Source organism: Scyliorhinus canicula, chromosome 3 (assembly GCF_902713615.1).
Source record: "Scyliorhinus canicula chromosome 3, sScyCan1.1, whole genome shotgun sequence".
Taxonomy (NCBI): domain Eukaryota; kingdom Metazoa; phylum Chordata; class Chondrichthyes; order Carcharhiniformes; family Scyliorhinidae; genus Scyliorhinus; species Scyliorhinus canicula.
Window position 1 is genome coordinate 167,031,358 of NC_052148.1, and position 23,167 is coordinate 167,054,524.

At 45.3% G+C, this 23,167-nt stretch overlaps 1 protein-coding gene across 1 annotated transcript in view; it reads right to left on the reverse strand.

The window, feature by feature from the left end:
- The window catches only part of LOC119963091 (stearoyl-CoA desaturase 5-like), a 108,956-nt gene extending 86,045 nt beyond the window's left edge, over positions 1–22,911 (reverse strand). The window contains exons 1-2 of the mRNA XM_038791672.1: positions 22,499–22,911; positions 1,832–1,962 (exon numbers count right to left, since the gene is read on the reverse strand). Coding sequence (XP_038647600.1) covers positions 1,832–1,962; positions 22,499–22,715 — 348 coding nt within the window. The 5' untranslated portion in view covers positions 22,716–22,911. The remainder of the gene's footprint in view (positions 1–1,831; positions 1,963–22,498) is intronic.
- Between the last annotated feature and the right edge of the window lie 256 nt (positions 22,912–23,167).

The window sequence follows — 23,167 nt, forward strand, 5'->3', positions numbered from 1 at the left end:
TTAGGGGTCGAGGGGTTGGAAACGGATTGGGTGGGGGTGCGGCAGAACAGAGTCTCAACTGTGTCCGGAAGATCTGTTGTTATAAATTTGCCAAGTTTGATTAATTATTACTGGGCAGCCAACATCGCAATGGTGATGAAATGGGCTTTGAAGGAGGAGTCGGTGTGGGGGCAGATGGAGGCAGTGTTGTGTAGGGGACAAGCCTGAGGGCACTGTTGTTGGTGCCCCGTTCTCGCTGGTCCAGTACTCCGTGAGCCCAGTGATGGTTTCGGTGTTGTGGATGTGGAACCAGTGCAGGCAACATTTCGGGTTAGAGGGCATGTCGTTGTGGTGCTGAAATGTGATAACCACGAGTTTGTGCCGGCGGGGCTGGTTGCGAGGTTCCGGGGTGGCAGCAAATGGGGATAGAGTACTTTAGGGGCTTGTTTATTGGGGGCAAGTTTTTCAGGACTGGAGGAAGCGTTCAAGTTGCCCAAAGAGAATGGTTTCAGATTACTGCAGGTGAGGAATTTTGTGAGGAGAGAGGTGCCATCTTTTTCAGGATGCCACCTCCGGTGTTGCAGGTCAAGCTGTTGTCGAGGTGGAGGGGGTTCTCTGACGTGATGCCCGAGATTCTGGATGTGGGGGTGGCCCCCGAGTCTGGAGGTGGCGATATTCAGTGTGTCGGAAGATCCAAAAGTCCAGGTGGGGAGGGAGGCTGATGTATTGGCTTTTACTTCCCGGAGAGCCTAGAGATGGATCTTGTTGTGCTGTCGGGACCCGGAGCCACCGAAGGTGGGGTATGGGTGAGTGACCTGGCAGAATTCCTGCATTTGGAGAAGTCAAGTTCGCCTTGTGTGGGTCGGAGGAGGTGTTCACCCGGAGGTGGAAACAGTTCACTGATTTCTTCAAGGGTCATTTAGGGGTCAGCGGGGGTATGAGAGAGAAGAATTAGGAAGGCAGGGCGAGTTGGGTGTGTTGGTATTGGGGCATGTTGGAAGCCTCTGGTTTCTGTACATCTTGATGTTTGGTATTCCGATATTGTCATGAATGAATGCAAAAGGTCTTGAATAAAAATATATTTTTAAAAGAAAACTTCACCCAGAAACATAAATCCAGTGACAATCAACACTTCATCTAATTTCATCATTTCAATCCTTCAGCTAAGGTGTGTATAAACAAGGATTGTAATGAACAGCCAGTCTGTATAACTTAAATCCCATTCACAGCACGAGGTCTGACTCATGTTCGATCTTTTGTGCAATATAAACTGGATCCCGTGGCTCTTTAGATATATGGAGGCTATATAACAGTCAGAGATGTATTTGCAGTTCATCTTATTCCATCACAGAGTAGGTAGGAGTGCTAATTCACAGCTTTCACTGGATTCACAGCTAGCAGCATCTAGTCTCCTATTCTGCATAGGTTAAAGTTATATTTTAGTTGCATACAATAGTCATAGAAGTCTACAGCACAGGAAAGATCCTTCAGCCCATTGTGACTGTATCATGGATAGTAAACTCTATTCAAACTGGTTTATCTCCAGTAAAAATACACTGGGTCAGATGAAATAGACAGGTGGACCATTAACCAGCACAAGAGGACCATTAACCAATTGGACTGAACAGCCTGTTTCTGTGATGCAAATTCTATGAAATTCTATGTAAAATGAATTCAGGAGCAAATGTCAGTCATTCATTCGCTCCAAATAATTTATTCACACCAAATTAAAATGGGAATAAAATCTATTTTTATAAAGCTGGATTTCTATTGGTGGCAACCTCAAATTACAACAAATACACACAAGATAGAATTGCTAGTTTCAACATCTATTTTAAAAGTCATGAGTCACCTGAAAAGCCATGGAATTGGCAGCAGCCAGGAATATTCGCAATGGCAGCTTTGCCTTGTAAGATCGGTGGCTCCATAAACGATGCGCACCAGCCGTCACTCCGAGAGCCGTAACTATGAAACAAAGGTAAGCTGTGGAAAAACACAATAGCTTAGATTAGTACCAAGGCACTTCACTTGCTGTCTGTGCAGATGGGATGTGCCACCAATGATGCAAAGTGAGTTCTACATCTTCACAGTCCCTTTTACCAAAGTCATTGTTCCCTCACGTTGCATTCTCTACACCAGTATACTGTGTTACTCAATGAGAAGCATTCTTGGTCCCAAGGGATAATTGCCACTTGAGTAGAGATTTATTGAGATGGTGGTCAGGTCAGAACTTATACAGCAAACAAGGGGAAAGTCTGGCTAAAATCTATCATTTTCTTTTAAATCATTCATGGGGACGTGGGGGTCACTGGCTGGGCCAGCATTTATTGCCCTTGAACTGAGTGACTTGCTCAGCCATTCTCAGAGGGCAGTCAGAGTCAAGTTAACCCTTTGATCCCTAAAGAACATCAGTGAACCAGATGAGTTTTTATGCCATTCGACAATGGTTTCATGGTCATCGTTAGACTTTTCATTCCAGATTTTTATTGAATTTAAATACACCATCTGCCATGGTGAGATTTGAATCCAGATCCCTAGAGCATTGCCCCCTAGGTTTCTAGATTATTAGTCCAGTGACTCTCCCCCAGAAGAAAAAGCAATGGAAATATGCAACATGTCAGACAGCATCTGAAAAGAAAAGGTGGTTGATGTTTTCTATGTGTTCCATCAAAAGGTCTCTACCTGAAATAACAACATGTATTTTGTTGTCAATGCTAACACATATGCCACTATGTACTTTCACTTTCAGGTTTGTTTCAGATTTCCAGTATTTGCGTCTCCTTTTCTCTTATAACACTGAACTCAGTTTAATAAGTCATTAGCTGAGGATAGGGATGAATTTAATCTGGGCAGCAGCATAAAAATGGGTAATAACAAAGCGGGAAGCTGTATCACAAATGCCAGATTTTCTTTTCAGTTGCCCATGTAAACGAGCAGCAGGGCTTCTGCGGACATATAATAATAATAATAATAATCATTACTTTTGTCACAAGTAGGCTTACATTGACACTGTAATGAAGTTCCTGTGAAAATCTCCTAGTTGCCACACTCCAGCGTTCGTTCGGGTACACGGAGTTAGAATTCAGAATGTCCAAATTATCTAACACACATCTCCGAAGCAGTGCAAACAATTGGGGAATATTGTGCAAAAACTGGCATGAATCCGATCTGAAAATTTGTCTTTGTTATAAAAATGAGGTGGCACAGCAAGTACGCTGGCGTATTCTACAAAATTCTGGGTATGTCAGAAATATTACAATGTAAGAGTTAATTGATTTGAAAGTCACTTACTGACAATTTTACAAGAAGTTCATGTTCAGCTACTTCAGGCATTTGGTGCAGATTGAATTTGCTCTGCTCTTTGCATTAATTCACGAAATGTCCTATCCAAAGCAAATTTTCTATACACACCAGAATGTCAACAAAATCAAAACACTGCAGATGCTGGAAATCTGAAATAACAGAAAATAATGGAAATACTCAGCAAGCCAGGCAGCATCTGCCTGTGACCTGAAACATGAATTCTGTTTCTCTCTGTACCGAGGCTGGCAGACCAGCTGAGTATTTCCAGCATTTTTTTGTTTTTCTCCAGAACATCAATCTCATTTGAAGCAGAGCAAATAAGTTGGTAATCCTATGACACTGTAGCTGAACTTAAATGCACATCTATTTATTAAGAGGTTTAATAAAGAAAGTTAGACTAAAGACGACAATTCCATTGATTGGTTAAAAAGCACCACTTGTTATGGGCTAAACAATGGTAGATTAGCATCCAGATTTCAGCCACGTTTTCATAACAAAAGCATCACTCTACTGAATTGCTTGATAAATAATGAGATGGATTCTTTTGACGATAACCAAAGTTTCACTATATATGAATTTACTATTAAAAGATTCTACTATTCAAAAAAGGTTCTACAATTCAAATCTAAAGAACTGTCATTACAATTGGAGAATTTTCAATTTATGTACATATATGACAATTTTTAATCTTCATTTATGTAGGTAGATTGTAAGTGCCTGCATATAAATTCTGGTCACGTTGCACATGCAAGGCAGTTTGATAGTCAGAAGTCTACATACCCCTTGTGGCTGTTCAACCCATGTAAACACCAGGGACAAAATCAAGCCAAACTCCAACTAACCATCTGTGCGACATTCTTCTTGTGTGCTAAATGAGCATACTTCAGTTTTCAAATTGGTGATATCTAAATTCATATTCCACACAGGAGAAAACTGATATTTTCTGCAGAATTTTATATATTAGATACAAGATTATCACAATCCGGTTTATCTGTAAAAAAATAAAAAACCCTAATCTTACTTAATGTTCAAGATCATCCGTTTTGTTTTTTAAAAATATAGCTTTTGAGTGGAATGTCCAGACATTTCTACAATGCAAAGCAAAGTAGGATTTAAAAATTTCTGCCCATTTCCCAATTACAACTGTTTATAGTGAAGAAACACTTTTTAAAAATACTTAGCTGTGCAATTACTTTCAACAACACAACAGAATTCTAACTACTTTGAACCACAATGGTATGAAATAATAACAGACTGTTTGATGAACCATAATTTGTTCTTAGGTATCTGACTGTGATGTTGCCCATGGTCACTTAAAGATTAGATAAAGCATGAATACCAAACCGGAGAAATACCCAAGCCATGTGTTGCCTGCCATGTGCCACCGACCCAAAAGAAAGTGCATAATTTGCTAAATATGGTCTGTCCTAGCTGGATATTCAAACTGGTTTAACTCAAATGATCTAATAATCCAAAGTTTAAGTACTAAATTCCCAATTACCTGTGTTCTTAATAAGTTAGTCAAGAAAAGTTGAATCGTCCATTTTAGTACAAACAATAACTTGGAATTAGTCATTTTAATAGAAGGAGATTGCTTTGGATTCAACAGGTCAAACAATGTAGATAAACCAGATCAACCATTGTTTTAAGTTGATATTTTCAGTTCACTCTCTCCCTAATGATTAACAGTTAAATTGATTGAAGGATACGTAATGTGACAATATGGATAACGACCTGGATTTGCCCGATAAAATTGGGCACTTTAAATTAAGAATTGGACATTTTAAATCAAATCACAATCAACTCCAGGAAGGCTGATGGGAATTCAAACTTGGCCAAGTTCGAATACACTAAGTACAAACAAACTGCCGGGACTTGTTTGGACCTGCCTTGAGGAGATAAATCGGCTCCGTTCATATGAATTGATTTGTTTTCGATTACCCAGATCAAGCCAGACTTTCTGGCACCATGAGTTCCCGCTGCTACCTTATATGGTACCAGGTTATGGGCAGACAACACAATCGGAGATGGACACCTAGAGGCCCTGATGTCCCGCTGAGTGTCCATCAACAATTCCATTGGGTATTGCGACCCCCTCAAGACCTTATTGGCCGAGGGCTAGAGAATTTTCTGGAAAGGTGGGAAGAGAGGGGGATAAAAGTGGACCCCCAAAACACACCCTAGCGAAGACTCAGCATAGAAGTGATCGAGAAGATTGCAAGACTGTCCAAGAAAGAAGGGAGCAGTGTGCAAGACCCACCTTCACAACGAAAACCATGAGGAAATCAAGACTCAGAATTAGACCCGCAACGTGACTGAGTCCATCGGCATGGATAGTATTATGAATCTTAGGACCTTTTAGTAATATTTTACAGGTAACTAATTTTACTATATGTTAAATAAATTTGATTGAATGTCATACTTGTGGTGGTCCTTTATTCACCTTGCCAATAAAGGCAGCTGGGCAAAACATTTGATTAATAAACTGGTCAAAGAGTCTGACGTTTTAGAGACAACATGGGTGGGTTTCGATAAGAAGTCATTTAGTTCTTCCGAATTCGAACCCACCAGCCTCGTATTCTCAAACACTCAGCCCGAGCCTGAATAAAGAGGGCAAATGCTCCACTTGACGGCCAGTATTAAGTGAATGAACGAGAGTACAGGTTTCCGACCAGTAAATTGGGCCTTAAATGGAGGTGTCTGTAACACGAGATGAACAAGCTGTTTTTCTAGATCTAGGATGGCCAAGGTAGTTGGGTAAACTCTGTGGGAGGAAATATGGTGTTACCTGAAACCCCTACCCCCACCAATTTCCACAGAGCCGTGACGAACGTTAGAGGGAGAGAATTAGACACGACCAGCCGTTCCGAATTGGGGGGGAGGGGACCCTCAGAAGCTATATGAATGAAATATGGCCCAAACGGGTGGAGTAGGCTAGAACTCCGATATCAGATCTGGGATCAGAAGTCGGAACTTATTGGAAACATGCCCATAAAAGAGGTGGGTAAGCAGGCTTCCAAGAGCAGTAAGGCAATTGTAATCGACAATTGTTTGAAGCAGCTCTGCAGGAGAGAGGCGGTGGTTTAAGAATGAAACAAGAATTAGCTCACGCTACACCACATATACAGAAATTAGAAAATGAAGTAGGGATGAGGGAGGAAAGGAACCACACCAGCCTGGTGTACATGAGCCAGTTCCAGGCTCAGGTGTGACAACAAAAAAAAAAAGTGCACACGCTCGGAGATAGGGATACGGCACTAGAAAAAGTAGAAGTTTTAAAGAAATGCGATGACCTGCAGGCTGCAGTAAAAGTCCTGCACAAGGCAGGAATAGAGCCCATGCAACTGACCATCCCAAATGCTTGCACATGATCAAAAAATTAAAATCAGAATTGACCGTAAAAAGTGTGGTAATATGTGCATTCACACCAGAGTCCAGAGATATAGAGATTCAGGGGATAAACGAGAGGAGATAGAGAAAGATGCCCGTTAATACACTGAGGCTGATCCAGATAATGAGTGGGGACGCCGCACTGTTCCAAGCAATGGAACCAACCGCTCACCACCAGCCGGCGAGATGGGCAGAACACCAATATTATTTATGTAATTCTACACCATGGCACAGCTTGCCAACATTGCCAAAACATAGCCAGAGGAACCCTAGACTAAATGAAGGCAGCGGTTTTAGGATATAGATATTCACCTACACAGGGGCGGTGCTACAATTGCAGTCAAACAGGCCATTTTGAGTGTGTGTGCAGGGCACCCACCAGCAGTTCCCAACCAGCGGCCCTAACCCATACCACTAGAGGACCTGCTCGACAGGCCACAGTAACCTCTGTAGAGTAACTTAATAACCCCTACAACCTGTATCCTCAGTTAGACATCGAACAGAGTTTGTGACGGTGCCAGGCCTCACTGATTTGGATATGTAATGCCACGTGGGATAGTGTAGGGAGACCCCTGGTACAAGCCGAGGTAAGAGGCACCACGTTGGGTTCCTATGGGACACAGGAGGATCCCGCACTACCTGTGGTGATCACAAGTTAACTAGATGCAACACAACTGAGCAAACACTAGAGGGGGCACGGGAGAGCCATATAAATAGACGGGGACAGGAAGTGAGGACACACTTCACTAAGGGCAGAACTTGGAGCAACACAGATACAACACTTCACAGCAGGCGGGCTGGTAAGCAGGACACACACACAGCAAGCAAAGCTGGTAGTTAGCACTGGAAGGTCGTTCTAGGTCGAGCTCTGGAAACTGAACGAACTCACAATAAAGCATCTTCTCCACACTTGAGACTACGAGCTTTATTAAGACACGAGTAACAACACATGGTACCCAGGAGTGATTTCAGACGCTTATGACAGGACAACTCAGTGGCAGATACAGAAAGCTCAAAATGGCATGGAAATCTCCTACTGGACATTTGACTTGGGAAGACATCGCTAATTCGAGGATGTGGCTTGGACACCCAGAGCAGCTGGACCTGACTGGCAATGTAAGAGGTATCTGGAAAAGGTTTAAACAAATGTTTGATTTGGATCTCGTAGCTAATGAGGTACAAGACGCCTCCGACAACATTAAAATAGCAATTCTCACCGCAGGGCCTGTAAATAGGAAAGTGTATAATGGATTTAAATACTCAAAAGATGAAGACAGAAACAGCTTACAAACGTTACTAAACAAATTTGAAGAGTACTGTGTGAAATTTGAACAGCAAGACATACTCAGAGTCCAAACTGCACAGAGACTGAGTGATGCAAAACTTTAAAAATCACGAAAAGAACAAGAAATCGCGAATGAAAAGTACAGATCAAAAAGAAGAAATAACAAGAATTTCTCACAAAGCCAAAATGCTGAAACCCAGTCCAAATCGGGAAGAGAAGGTAACTTACAACTTTTAGAAATCCAGTCCAGGTGGGAAAGAAAAATCGCTGAAATCCGCGAAAAAATGGCGTCGGAGCACATTTTGCAGTCTCCGGTAAGCAAAGAACTACAAATTGCATCTGCGCATGCGCCGGAACCGGAAGCCGCGCATGCGCAGTTTAAAAAATATCGCGGTGCCGATCGTTATGCGCATGCGCAAGCCGCGCATGCGCAGTCAAAAAAAGTTTTGGTCGCGGATCGTAATGCGCATGCGCACGCCGCGCATGCGCAATGGAAACAAAACCGCACAGTGAAGGAGGAAGGCCGATTTGCGCATGCGCAATGCATTCCTGCGCGTGACGTCATGACGTCTGAGCATCCCGACCACGCCCACTTAAAAGGGAAATGCCCGAAAATTGCAAACAAGACACTTAAAGTGGTAAACACAAATTTTCTTGCCTCAGAACACAGAAAAACGCCTGAACTTAAACCAACAGTTAAAAACAACTTGCACAACACCCTGAAAAAAACAGTCTGCACCACCCAAAGTGAAGAGAACAAAAAGAATTCCGAAACAACAAAAGATGATTTGTTTTTCAAAGATTACCTCTCAGACATGGCTGAGTCAGTCGGATATGCTTATCACAGCATCAGCGACACAGTCGCAAAGCACAACACGAACCAACTCGTGGTAGATGAATCCAACCAAGATGATTTGGTTTTCAAAGAACACTACTCAGACATGGCTGAGTCAGTCGGATATGCTTATCACAGCATCAGCGACACGGTCGCAAAGCACAACACGAACCAACTCGTGGTAGATGAATCCAACCAAGATGATTTGGTTTTCAAAGAACACTACTCAGACATGGCTGAGTCAGTCGGATATGCTTATCACAGCATCAGCGACACGGTCGCAAAGCACAACACGAACCAACTCGTGGTAGATGAATCCAACCAAGATGATTTGGTTTTCAAAGAACACTACTCAGACATGGCTGAGTCAGTCGGATATGCTTATCACAGCATCAGCGACACGGTCGCAAAGCACAACACGAACCAACTCGTAGATGAATCCAACCAAGATGATTTGGTTTTCAAAGAACACTACTCAGACATGGCTGAGTCAGTCGGATATGCTTATCACAGCATCAGCGACACAGTCGCAAAGTCCAACACGAATCAACTCGTGGTAGAAGAATCCAACCAGGATGATTTGGTTTTCGAAGAATACTACTCAGACACAGCTGAGTCAGTCGGATATGCTTATCACAGCATCAGCGACATGGTCGCAAAGTTCAACACGAATCAACTCGTGGTAGAAGAAGCCAATGAAGATGAAATGGGTATCAAAGAATACTACTCAGACATGGAGGAGTTATTTGGACATGCTGATCACAGCATCAGCGACACCGTTGCAAAGCTCAACACGACTCTACTCATGGTAGATGAATCCAACACCATGATGCCATGGCAGCTCGTCGATACATTGGATGACAGCAATACCCTAGACGAAGACGACGCCACACAGAGAGCACAGGAAGACTCCACAGAGCGAGCGATGACAGGCTCCACAGTGCGAGTGATGAAAGACTCCAAAAGGGATGCAAGCAAACACTCCCTGGCGAACACCATGCATGAACAAGACCATGAAGGTAAACCCGCTGTATCTGAGCAACCGCAAGCAGACTATGAACGTCTACCAAGCTCACAGGAACAAGAAGAAGACAACGTACATCTAACCACTGACACCATGCATGCGCAAGACCATGAAGGTCAACCTGCCATATCTGAGCAACCACAAGCAGACTATGAAAGTCTAACAAGCTCACATGAACAAGAAGACGACAATGCACCTCTACCCACTGCATGCGAAGACAGTGACAAGGTGATCACACTCGACGTACAGGATCACAGCGAGACTGACAGTTCTCAGCTTGTCTGTACCGAAGCACAGAGCGAAAACAGTAACAAGGTGATCGCACTCGACGTACAGGATCACAGCGAGACTGACAGTTCTCAGCTTGTCTGTACAGAAGCACAGAGTCGGGCCACCCAACAGTCCAGAGAGACAACGCCGAAAGAAACCATGCAGATTCTGACTCCAGAAGAGGAGCACCTGGAGTCCAGAGAGACCAAGCAAAAAGAAACCATGCAGATTTTGACTCCAGAAGAGGAGCACCTGGAGTCCAGTGAGACAACATCAACAGAAATCATGAAGATTTCAACTCCAAAAGCGGAGCACCAAGAGTCTAGAGAGACCACGTCAAGTGAAATCATGCAGATTTGGACTCCAGAAGAGGAGCGCCAGAAGTCCACAGACACCACGTCAATTGTAATCATGGAGGTTTTGACTCCAGAAGAGGAGCGCCAAGAATCCAGAGACACCACGTCAAACGAAATCGAGAAGAATTTGACTCCGGAAGAGGAGCACAACAAAAGCAAAGATGAGGAATCCAATTCTCCACAAATGATTGAGGTCACCTGCACCGATGCAACATCAGATCATTCGCACCACTCGCGAGACGGAATGCTAAATGACTCAAATTATCCACTCGGGACACGAATAGAGTATAACAAAAACAGCACCAAGACCGGCAACGAGAACAACAAAGTCAGGAACAACGACAGTGCCAACACCAAAGACAGAAACGACAAAAACAGCAACAAGTACGGCAACGAAAACAAAAAAAACAGGAACGACAGAGACAACAGCAATGAAACAACGACTTGTACACAATGGTACTACTCGGCACATGAAGGACAATGCCACAGCACACTGCAAAACGATGACAAGACTACAAACATGTCATGGGATGACAACGAATCGCACAAACTCACGTCTGCTCCAGAACGAGCAAGCACACCAGCATCCAAGGCGGATGAGACAATAAATCAACACCACAAGCACAGAAAAAAGGCCATGCCAGGCAACATCAGTGAGGTGACCATGCAAACACCTCGGGATGATGCATTGGGTACTTAAAATAACAAGGAACACCAACAACATTCACAGCGGACTTGCAATATCAATATCACCACGTCATCAACAACAAAAAAAAAGAAAAAAAGCTCTGAACAAATTCATCAAGTTTGGACTCATAAATGTTTTTATTAAGATTGGACATATAACTACATTGGCTTTGTAAAATATGCAATAGCACCATCACCTGTATAGATACGCATATCATAAGTAACTGTTTTCAATAATTTTTCTTTAATGATGTACAGAAACTATGTAAAGAGAAAAAGGGGGATGTGGTGATCGTAGATTGACTAGATACAGAACAACAGAGCAAACACGAGCGGGAGAGCTACAGATACACCGGGACAGGATGTACAATTTTCTTTAACGATGTACAGAAAATATGTTAAGAGAAAAAGGGGGATGTGGTGATCACAAGTTAACTAGATGCAACACAACTGAGCAAACACTAGAGGGGGCACGGGAGAGCCATATAAATAGACGGGGACAGGAAGTGAGGACACACTTCACTAAGGGCAGAACTTGGAGCAACACAGATACAACACTTCACAGCAGGCGGGCTGGTAAGCAGGACACACACACAGCAAGCAAAGCTGGTAGTTAGCACTGGAAGGTCGTTCTAGGTCGAGCTCTGGAAACTGAACGAACTCACAATAAAGCATCTTCTCCACACTTGAGACTACGAGCTTTATTAAGACACGAGTAACAACACACTACCCTCAACACATCCCATGACCTGGGTAACACATGGCGAACCCGAAAGAAGATAATGCCAAGTGGCGTCACAGATCACATGCTGAAAGGGTCAGAAACAGACCCATTGGAATTCAGGCTGGGAAACCTGGTGTGCTACCACTCAGCCATCTTAGTCAACCTTCCCCCGAAGCAGAACATATCCTAGGCTCCGACCTCATGCATAAGTGCAATCTTTTGTTTGATCCAGCCAACTGCTGCATATGTTTAATGGCCCAAACACATGAATACCGACAGAAGTAACCACAGGGAAATACGTAGACAGAATTTCCACCATTGGGGAATTATGAATCAAACCACCAAGATGACCGACGACCCAGGGAACATTAGCAAAGTACACGCAGGCATTCGCAGGCCGCAAATGCGACTTTGGCCAAATGATAGGGGAAGTCATCAGAGAAGGCCCCGATTCTAAACCCCAAAGACAGTGCAGCATCCTTCCCCAAGCATGCAGAGGAGGAAGTGGCCAAACTGATTTAGCATTTTGTTACAACAGGGAATCCTGCTTCCACCAATAATTCCCCGATTTGGCCGATAGGAAAACCGAACAGGTCATGGAGCCTAACGATCAACTACCGGGCCCTGAACCAAACAACCCCAATCACAACCCCACGGGAGTGACCAGCCCTAAAGCCATGATGAGACAGGCTCCACACGCCAAGTATTTCACAATGCTGGACTTCAGCAACAGCTTCTGGTCGATCCCCTTACACCACCAGTGCCAGTATAAGTTTGCCTTCACATTCCCCGGGCAACAATATACTTGGACGGTAGCTTTAGGAAAAGAACTGAGTTACTACTAATGTTTTTCTCAGGGCGGCATGGTGTTTAGCACTGCTGCCTATGGCGCTGTGGACCTGGGTTTGATCCCGGCTCTGGTTCACTGTCCGTGTGGAGTTTGCACATTCTCCCCGTGCCTGCATGGGTCTCACCCCCACAATCCAAAAGATGTGGATTGGTCACGCTAAATTGCCCCTTAATTGGAAAAGAAAAATTGAGTACTCTGAATTTATTTTTTTTTTTTTAAATAATAAAATGTTTTTAAAAGATTAATGTATTTCTCACGCTTTGCCACATTCCATAGCTTGGCGGCGATCTAACTAAAAATGGATTCGTTTATTACACGAGGAACACTTCTCAGTATTGAATACAATGGAATATAATGGTTAATTCATTATATGAGAAATGACAGAGTTCCCACATTCAGGACTACTCTTAATATTTTGCTTATTAGTCATATGCATTCAACTAGCCCCAATATGAATAAAACTAGACTCTATTAACCACTATGAAGAAAGATTTAAAAGAATCATGGTTTACAGCAAGACACCAGAACTGAAACATACAGACTGAAACCAACACTAAATGTTCTGAGCGTAGTGTCCATTGTATTTGCTTTAACTATAGGTCCCATAGAAAACCCCTTTCCCCTTACACCCCTCCATCCCTTTTTTTGTTTTTGTTTTTTTTATTTTTTATTTAGTGTACCCAATTCATTTTTTACAATTACGGGGCAATTTAGCGTGGCCAATTCACCTACATTGCACATTTTTGGGTTGTGGGGGCAAAACCCACATAAACACGGGGAGAATGTGCAAACTCCACACGGACGGTGACCCAGAGCCGGGATCAAACCTGGGACCTCGGCGCCGTGAGGCAACAGGGCTAACCCACACATTCCTCCATCCCTGAATTTCACAGAAGATGGCCTTTTATTATTCTCCAATGTCCAATTCTTGGGACCACCAGGTCCAACACCCCAATGACTGATATACATCTTCATCATATCTATATATCTCATTAGGTATACAGCTTCCGGCTGTGTGATTCTGCGCATATAATCTCTTATACGACACCCCAATGATTGATATCCATCTTCAACATACTTAGATGATATCTCGTGATATCTCTAGTTCTGTGACTCCTAATATTCAACTCATTGTCCAACACCACAATGACTGATAGCCATCGTCGTTGTACATATATATCTATTTAGGTACATGGCTTCTAGCTCTGTGACTCTGCATTGTCAACACTCCAATGACTGGTAGCCATCATCATCATACATAGACACCTCGTTGTGTTCACAGCTTCTAACTGTGTTACTCTACATACTCATCTCGTTGTCCGACATCCCAATGACTGATACTCATCATCATCATACACATACGATCTGCATACTCACTTCGTTGTCCGACACTCCAATGACTGGTACCCGTCCTATCATATAGATATTATCCCGTTGTCCAACACCAAACGGTAGTCACCCCCGAACAGGTGCCGGAATGTGGTGACTAGGGGCTTTTCACAGTAACTTCATTGAAGCCTATTTGTGACAATAAGCGATTATTATGATCATATCTACATATCTTGTAACGTACACAGCTTCTGGCTGCGAGACTCATCTCGTCCTCCACACCGCCTATAGCTGTGTGACTCTCGCCATTCAACTCATCGACACCAGGAAAGCAAACTATTAAACACGAATTTATAAACAACCAAGTTCTGTGGTACCAGCCACAAAACCTCAGCATCCCCAGGAGGTGCAGATTAGCACAGGGACCTGGACACCTCAGATTCTGGGATGATATCCCAAAGAAAAAGGGGGGGGGGATAGTGTTTTGGCTATTACAAAGGCAGGGTAGGATAGTGTTTTGGCTATTACAGAGGTAGGATAGTGTTTTGGTTATTACAGGGGCAGGGTAGGATAGTGTTTTGGCTATTACAGGGGTAGGGTAGGATAGTGTTTTGGCTATTACAGGGGCAGGGTAGGATAGTGTTTTGGTTGTTACAGAGGCAGGGTCAGATAGTGTTTTGGCTATTACAGAGGCAGGGTCGGATAGTGTTTTGGCTATTACAGGGGCAGGGTAGGATAGTGTTTTGGCTGTTACAGGGGCAGGGTAGGATAGTGTTTTGGTTGTTACAGAGGCAGGGTCGGATAGTGTTTTGGTTGTGACAGAGGCAGGGTCGGATAGTGTTTTGGCTATTACAGGGGCAGGGTAGGATAGTGTTTTGGCTATTACAGGGGCAGGGTAGGATAGTGTTTTGGCTATTACAGGGGCAGGATAGTGTTTTGGTTATTACAGGGGTAGGATAGTGTTTTGGTTATTACAGGGGCAGGGTAGGATAGTGTTTTGGCTATTACAGGGGCAGGGTAGGATAGTATTTCGGTTATTACAGAGGCAGGGTAGGATAGTGTTTTGGCTATTACAGGGGCAGGGTAGGATAGTGTTTTGGCTATTACAGAGGCAGGGTAGGATAGTGTTTTGGTTATTACAGAGGCAGGGTAGGATAGTGTTTTGGCTATTACAGAGGCAGGGTAGGATAGTGTTTTGGCTATTACAGAGGTAGGATAGTGTTTTGGTTATTACAGGGGCAGGGTAGGATAGTGTTTTGGTTATTACAGTGGCAGGGTAGGATAGTGTTTTGGTTATTACAGTGGCAGGGTAGGATAGTGTTTTGGTTGTTACAGAGGCAGGGTAGGATAGTGTTTTGGCTATTACAGGGGCAGGGTAGGATAGTGTTTTGGCTATTACAGGGGCAGGGTAGGATAGTATTTCGGTTATTACAGAGGCAGGGTAGGATAGTGTTTTGGCTATTACAGAGGCAGGGTAGGATAGTGTTTTGGCTATTACAGAGGCAGGGTAGGATAGTGTTTTGGCTATTACAGAGGTAGGATAGTGTTTTGGTTATTACAGGGGCAGGGTAGGATAGTGTTTTGGTTATTACAGTGGCAGGGTAGGATAGTGTTTTGGTTATTACAGTGGCAGGGTAGGATAGTGTTTTGGTTGTTACAGAGGCAGGGTAGGATAGTGTTTTGGCTATTACAGGGGCAGGGTAGGATAGTGTTTTGGCTATTACGGAGGCAGGGTATGATAGTGTTTTGGCTATTACGGAGGCAGGGTAGGATAGTGTTTTGGCTATTACGGAGGCAGGGTAGGATAGTGTTTTGGCTATTACAGAGGCAGGTTAGGATAGTGTTTTGGCTATTGCAGGGGCAGGATAGGATAGTGTTTTGGTTATTACAGGGGCAGGGTAGGATAGTGTTTTGGCTATTACAGGGGCAGGGCAGGATAGTGTTTTGGCTATTGCAGGGGCAGGGTAGGATAGTGTTTTGGCTATTGCAGGGGCAGGGTAGGATAGTATTTTGGCTATTGCAGGGGCAGGGTAGGATAGTGTTTTGGTTATTACAGGGGCAGGGTAGGATAGTGTTTTGGCTATTACAGGGGTAGGGTAGGATAGTGTTTTGGTTATTACAGGGGCAGGGTAGGATAGCGTTTTGGCTATTACAGAGGCAGGGTAGGATAGCGTTTTGGTTATTACATGGGCAGGGTAGGATAGCGTTTTGGTTATTACAGGGGCAGGGTAGGATAGCGTTTTGGCTATTACAGAGGCAGGGTAGGATAGTGTTTTGGTTATTACAGAGGCAGGGTAGGATAGTGTTTTGGTTATTACAGGGGCAGGGTAGGATAGTGTTTTGGTTATTACAGAGGCAGGGTAGGATAGTGTTTTGGTTATTACAGAGGCAGGGTAGGATAGTGTTTTGGTTATTACAGAGGCAGGGTAGGATAGTGTTTTGGTTATTACAGAGGCAGGGTAGGATAGTGTTTTGGCTATTACAGGGGCAGGGTAGGATAGTGTTTTGGTTATTACAGGGGCAGGGTAGGATAGTGTTTTGGCTATTACAGGGGCAGGGTAGGATAGTATTTCGGTTATTACAGAGGCAGGGTAGGATAGTGTTTTGGCTATTACAGGGGCAGGGTAGGATAGTGTTTTGGCTATTACAGAGGTAGGATAGTGTTTTGGTTATTACATGGGCAGGGTAGGATAGCGTTTTGGTTATTACAGGGGCAGGGTAGGATAGCGTTTTGGCTATTACAGAGGCAGGGTAGGATAGTGTTTTGGTTATTACAGAGGCAGGGTAGGATAGTGTTTTGGTTATTGCAGGGGTAGGGTAGGATAGTGTTTTGGTTATTACAGAGGCAGGGTAGGATAGTGTTTTGGTTATTACAGGGGCAGGGTAGGATAGTGTTTTGGTTATTACAGGGGCAGGGTAGGATAGTGTTTTGGCTATTACAGAGGCAGGGCAGTGTTTGTCAGGCGGCAGGTAGCAGAGTTCCCCCTGCTGCCGCCACGTGGGGTCCAGGACAGGGTGCTCTCGGTGGTGTGGGTTGGAGAGGGGAGGATCTCGGCAGCGTACCAAGTGATGCAGGAGGTAGACGAGGCATCGGTGGAGGAGCTCAAGGGTAAATGGGAGGAGGAGCTAGGTGAGGAGATTGAGGAGAGGACGTGGGCGGACGCCCTAGGAAGGGTGAACTCCTCTTCTTGTGCGAGGCTTAGCCTCATACAATGTAAGGTGCTCACATGACCGGGACAAGGATGAGCCGGTTCTTCGGGAGCGAGGACAGGTGTATTAGGTACTCAGGGAGCCCAGCAAACCATGCCCATATGTTCTGGGCATGCCCAGCGCTGGGGGAATTTTGGAAGGGCATAGGAAGGACGGTGTCGAGTGTGGTAGGATCCAGGGTCAAACCGGGCTGGGGGCTCACAATATTTGGGGTTGCTGAGGAGCCGGGAGTGCAGGAGGCGAAAGAGGCCGGCATTCTGGCCTTTGCGACCCTGGTAGCCCGGCGGAGGATTCTTCTTCAGTGGAAGGATGAGAGGCCCCCCAAGCGTGGAGGCCTGGATCAACGATATGGCAGGGTTTATTAAATTGGAGATGGTGAAATTTGCCCTAAGGGGATCAGTGCAGGGGTTCTTCAGGAGGTGGCAACCATTCCTGGATTTCCTGGCAGAACGGTAGAAAAAGGCCAGCAGCCGGGGGGGGGGGGGGGGGCGTCCCTTTGTTTTGGGCTGAAGGGACGTGTATATTTGTTCTTTGCTAATGTCGGGCATTAATTTATTTCTTCTTTTTTGTATACGGGGGGGGGGGGGGGGGGGGGGGGGGGTGTTTGTTCTTTCTGTTCTTAGTATTTTCTGTTATTGAAATTTTTGAAAATTTGAATAAAAAATTTTTTTTTTTATAAGTTTAAAAATAAATAAATAAAGTGGTCGAAGTTTCTGAGGTTTTACTGACAACAGGAGTGCCTGTCAGCGTATTAGAGGAGTGGAACAACTGAGCAGGGCAGCATGGTGGCACAGTGGGTTAGCACTGCTGCCTCACGGCGCTGAGGTCCCAGGTTCGATCCTGGCTCTGGGTCACTGTCCGTGTGGAGTTTGAACATTCTCCCCGTGTTTGTGTGAGTTTCACCCCCACAACCCAAAACGATGTACAAGGCAGGTGAATTGGCCACGATAAATTGCCCCTTCATTGGAAAAAATGAATTGGGTACTCTAAATTTAAAAAAAAAACTGAGCAGTTCTCATGATGTCATGAACTATTGACGAGAAGCTCTGCGCATTGTCAGCTGAACCCAAGAGGAGAGTGTGCTGCCTATAAATAACTTGATGGCTATGTACTATTCGTTGTAGACACTACTGAAGTTTTGATTTTTTTTCTTGACAGAATTTGTTCCGCTCAGTCATGTTTTCAACAGTGATAGTTTTGCTATTGCACCACCACTGGGTAGTCCATTTGACGTAATACTCCTGCACATCATGATATAGCATACTTTAGCACAATATGTGAATTCAGTGAACAAATCTCACAGGGAACTTTGAAGATTTCTTGTGACAGTGAACTGTACATTCACTTTCTTCCAAACAATACAACTGTTATTTATAGAAAACATGTCAACACCAAACTGTTTGTTTTGCCATACCTTAGCGCATTAATTTTCCCTTACCCCAATAACCTTAACAGCTTCTGTGTATACTTTAGATTCTTTAGCAATAATCACGGTTAATCTTAATACTGACGATAATAACTTTCACATGTACATCCAAATTGATCAGACCCAATCTGCATTAATCTTTGTACTATACATAGTAAATCTTGGTAGATTTGCTGCATATCCAAATTGTTTAGCTCCCTAATGCTTTTAATAGTGCTACAATACATTCTAATGTGCTCTTTACTAAAGTCATTTAGAATCAATGAACATAATCTGTAGCTGCAGTAATCTTTATAATTTTCATGGATATTGGAATGGTTTAGAATCTGTGGCAAACTGATTTAGTTACAATTGTAGTCATGCCATGGAACATGGGTTTATTCTCTTATTTTAAGATTAAAGGGTTTATCTACACAAGTCATATCTCAATAGGTCATAATCAATCCCACAATGCTTCTTGCGTGCAGTCAATTTGTGTATGCAGGCAAGAATCAACATATCACTAAATCTTACATGTTTTAATTGAGAGCCAGAAGTGAGACGCTTGACAAATCATCAATGTTTGCTTACTCTTAATGAAGGCATTATTTGTAACTTTAGAGGTTAATGTTGTTTCAACATGGCGTATATAACCACATCATACACCAACATATTTATATAAACACATGCATGTACTCTCCTGTCCAAGATGGGGATACAATTGTCATCTTTTCATGCAACGTGAAACTCTTTAAATAATTTTTATTCAAATTTTCACAAAAAATAAAACAACAGAAAATTCTAAGAACACAAAAAAAAACAGAACCCCCCCCCCCCCCCCACCCCGTAAATACAAAAGAGAAACAATAAATTAACGTCCGTCACTGGCAAAAAACAGATATTCAACCCAAAACAAAGAGACAACCCCCTCCCCGGGTTGCTGCTGACCTTTTGTTTTTACCGTTCTGCCAGGAGATCTAGGAATGGTTGCCATCTCCCAAAAAACCCGTGCACTGACCCCCTTAGGGCAAATTTCACCATCTCTAATTTAATAAACCCCGCCATATCGTTGACCGAGGTCTCCACGCTTGTGGGCCTCGCATCCTTCCAATGAAGAAAAAGAATCCTCTGCCGGGCTACTAGGGACGCAAAGGCCAGAACACCGGCCTCTTTCACCTCCTGCACTCCCAGCTCCACTGCAACCCCAAATATTGCGACCCTGGATCCTACCACCCTCGATACCGTCCTTGCTGCACCCTTCCAAAATTCCCCCAGCGCTGGGCATGCCCAGAACATGTGGACATGGTTTGCTGGGCTCCCTGAGCACCGAATACACCTGTCCTCGGTCCCAAAAAACCGGCTCATCCTTGTCCCGGTCATATGAGCCCTATGCAGTACCTTAAACTGTATGAGGCTAAGCCTCGCACACGAAGAGGAGTTCACCCTTTCTAGGGCATCCGCCCACGTCCCCTCCTCAATCTCCTCAACCAGCTCCTCCTCCCATTTATCTTTCAGCTCCTCCACCGAGGCCTCGTCTACCTCCTGCATCACCTGGTACACTTCCGAGATCCTCCCCTCTCCAACCCATACCCCCGAGAGCACCCTGTCTTGGACCCCACGCGGCAGCAGCAGGGGGAACCCCGCCACCTGCCAAACGCCCTTACTTGCATGTACCTAAAAGGAGCCTGAACTTCCCTTCCAGCTCACCCAGGCTCGCAAACTTCCAGTCTATGAACAGGTCCCCCAGCCTCCTGACACCTGTCCTGTGCCAACTCAGGAACTCGCCATCAATTCTCCCCGGAACAAACCGGTGGCTCCCCCGTATCAGGGACCCCATCGAGGCCCCCCACCTCCCCCCTGTGCCACCTACATTGCCCCCAAATCTTGAGGGTAGCTGCCACCACCGGGCTCGTGGTATACATCGTCGGAGGGAGCGGCGGTGGCGTCGTTGCAAGCACGTCCAGGCTCGTACCCACACAGGATGCCATCTCCAGCCTCTTCCATGCCGCCCCCTCCATTACCCACTTACGCACCATCACTGCGTTGGCAGCCCAATAATACCCACAGAGGTTGGACAACGCCAGCCCCCCCCCCATCCCTGCCCCGCTCCAAGAACACCCGTCTCACCCTTGCAGTCCCATGTGCCCACACAAACCCCGTAATGCTCCTGTTAACCTGCCTGAAAAAGGCCTTCGGGATAAGGATGGGGAGGCACTGGAACAGGAACAGAAACCTCGGGAGCACCGTCGTATTGACTGACTGCACCTTACCCACCAAAGACAGCGGCAGCATGTCCCACCTCTTAAACTCCTCCTCATTTGCTCCACCAGCCTTGAGGTTTAGCTTATGCAAGGCCCCCCAGCTCCTGGCCACCTGAACCCCCAAGTACCTGAAGCTCCTCTCCGCCCTTTTCAGTGGGAGCCTCCCAATCCCCCCCTCCTGGTCCCCCGGGTGTACCACAAACAGCTCGCTTTTCCCAAAGTTAAGCTTATACCCTGAGAAATCCCCAAATTCCCAGAGAATCCCCATCACTACCGGCATTCCCCCCACCGGGTCCGCCACATACAACAATAGGTCATCCGCATAGAGCGACACTCGGTGCTCCTCCCCACCCCGGACCAGCCCCCTCCAATCCCCCAACTCCCTCAGCACTATAGCCAGGGGTTCAATTGCCAGCGCAAAAAGTAGGGGGGGGGGGGACAGGGGACACCCTGCCTCGTCCCTCGGTATAGTCGAAAATACTCCGACCTCCTCTTATTCGTGTGAAACTCTTTTTGATTATGTAGGTAATAATTCCAGTTTGAATTATTGATTATTCCAGTGTCTAGTTTACAAAAAAAGGCAAAATTGAAGAAACACAAGACGATTCCATTATCGATCATCCCAACCCTTTCTGCCTGAAGTATGTTTAAATAATATAATCGGCCCAGAGGATTGCAGTGTTATAAACAAGAGATGGATTCAACGGGAAGTTAATACAAAAAAACCTCTTTTAAATCATCCCTATTTTTCTTTTAACCATTCTGCTCAGAAAGATACTGAATTTTTCAGGTGTCTGCAGCGGTCGGAGAGCGAAACGAATAGCTTGGCTCAGGAACGCACCCCCATCTCTTTTAAAACGCTTATACCTCTTTCGTGGAGCTCTTCGACCACCGGTCCCAGCAGCTCATTATGGTGGCTCCGCGTCTACGCTATGTTTGATTGCTTGCTTATACAAGTGCAACTCGTCGTTCAAAGGCCACCTCAAATATTGAGCATCCAATTATTTCTCTGTGGGGGAAAAGTAAACACCCCAGTAACTGCTCTTAATGATTCACACGATCCCGTAATTAAGGACCAATGTGAACCTATTCTCTGCCCAGACACTGACACCTCCTGTGCAGGAATCAAACATGATGCGTCACTGGGACTGGGATCACTCCGACTCGATACAGCCCGCACTGTAACATCTGATTATACCTAACCCGTGCTCCTACAAACACCAGCAGCGATGCCCATTAAGGTTCATTTATTGCGACTAATAATCACTCATGGTTTGCTGCTTTATTGATTCAGTCAGACCATTTTACTCCCAAGTGCTCGCCAGCACAGAGGACTTCATGTGAAATTTTGTAGAGCCAGGCGGTGGCCGTGCCTGCCCGAGCGTAACACAAACCTGCTCTTCACTGCAAAGGTCGCATTTCTCTCCCCCACCTCACACACATAAAACAGCACTAAATTCACTCCGGGGCCGTTGACTTTTTTCTCCGTAACTAAATTCCTTGCTGAGTGGAGATTGAGCCGGCGGCTGGTTTGGGGAAGGGGAGGGGATGGATGGATGGAGGGAGTGCGCAGTCAGTGCGGACACTTACCCCACAGCCATGTTAGCGGCTCAGCCTGCGGGAGGAGGGTCAGCGAGTACACGGCGCCCAAATGCAGCAGGCTCATCAAGACCACGTTTTTCCAGACCATTTTCGGTTCGGGCTCGGCTTGCAGCTGCCTGCTGTCGGCGGCCGATCCGGGGGCTCTTCCGTTTGCTCCCGACATCTCCTCTTCCTCCTCTCCAGCGATCTTGTCCTGATTCTCCATATTCACCAGCCTTCTGCCGGCTGTGTGGAGTCAGACAGCAGTGGAGATGGCCGCCTTTGGCTTTCCTGAAGCGTCTGTCAGTGTGGAAATAGGCAGACTGACAGGGTGGGGGGGAGGTTACAATAAAACTAGGAGCAGCAGCGCAGGTATTTTGCACCAAGCGTGCAGCCCTCTCCAGCCGGGCAGCCAATCACAGCCACCGCATCACAGCTGCTCCTCCTGTAGCGATTGACTGCATCAAACCCAACACTCAGATCATAACAACCAGGCAGGGTCCAGCACCATAGCAACCAGACCATAGGCACGGTCCAACGCCATAGCAACCAGACCGTAGGAAGGGTCCAGCACCATAGCAACCAGACCATAGGCAGGGTCCAACACCATAGCAACCAGACCGTAGGAAGGGTCCAGCACCATAGCAACCAGACCATAGGCAGGGTCCAACACCATAG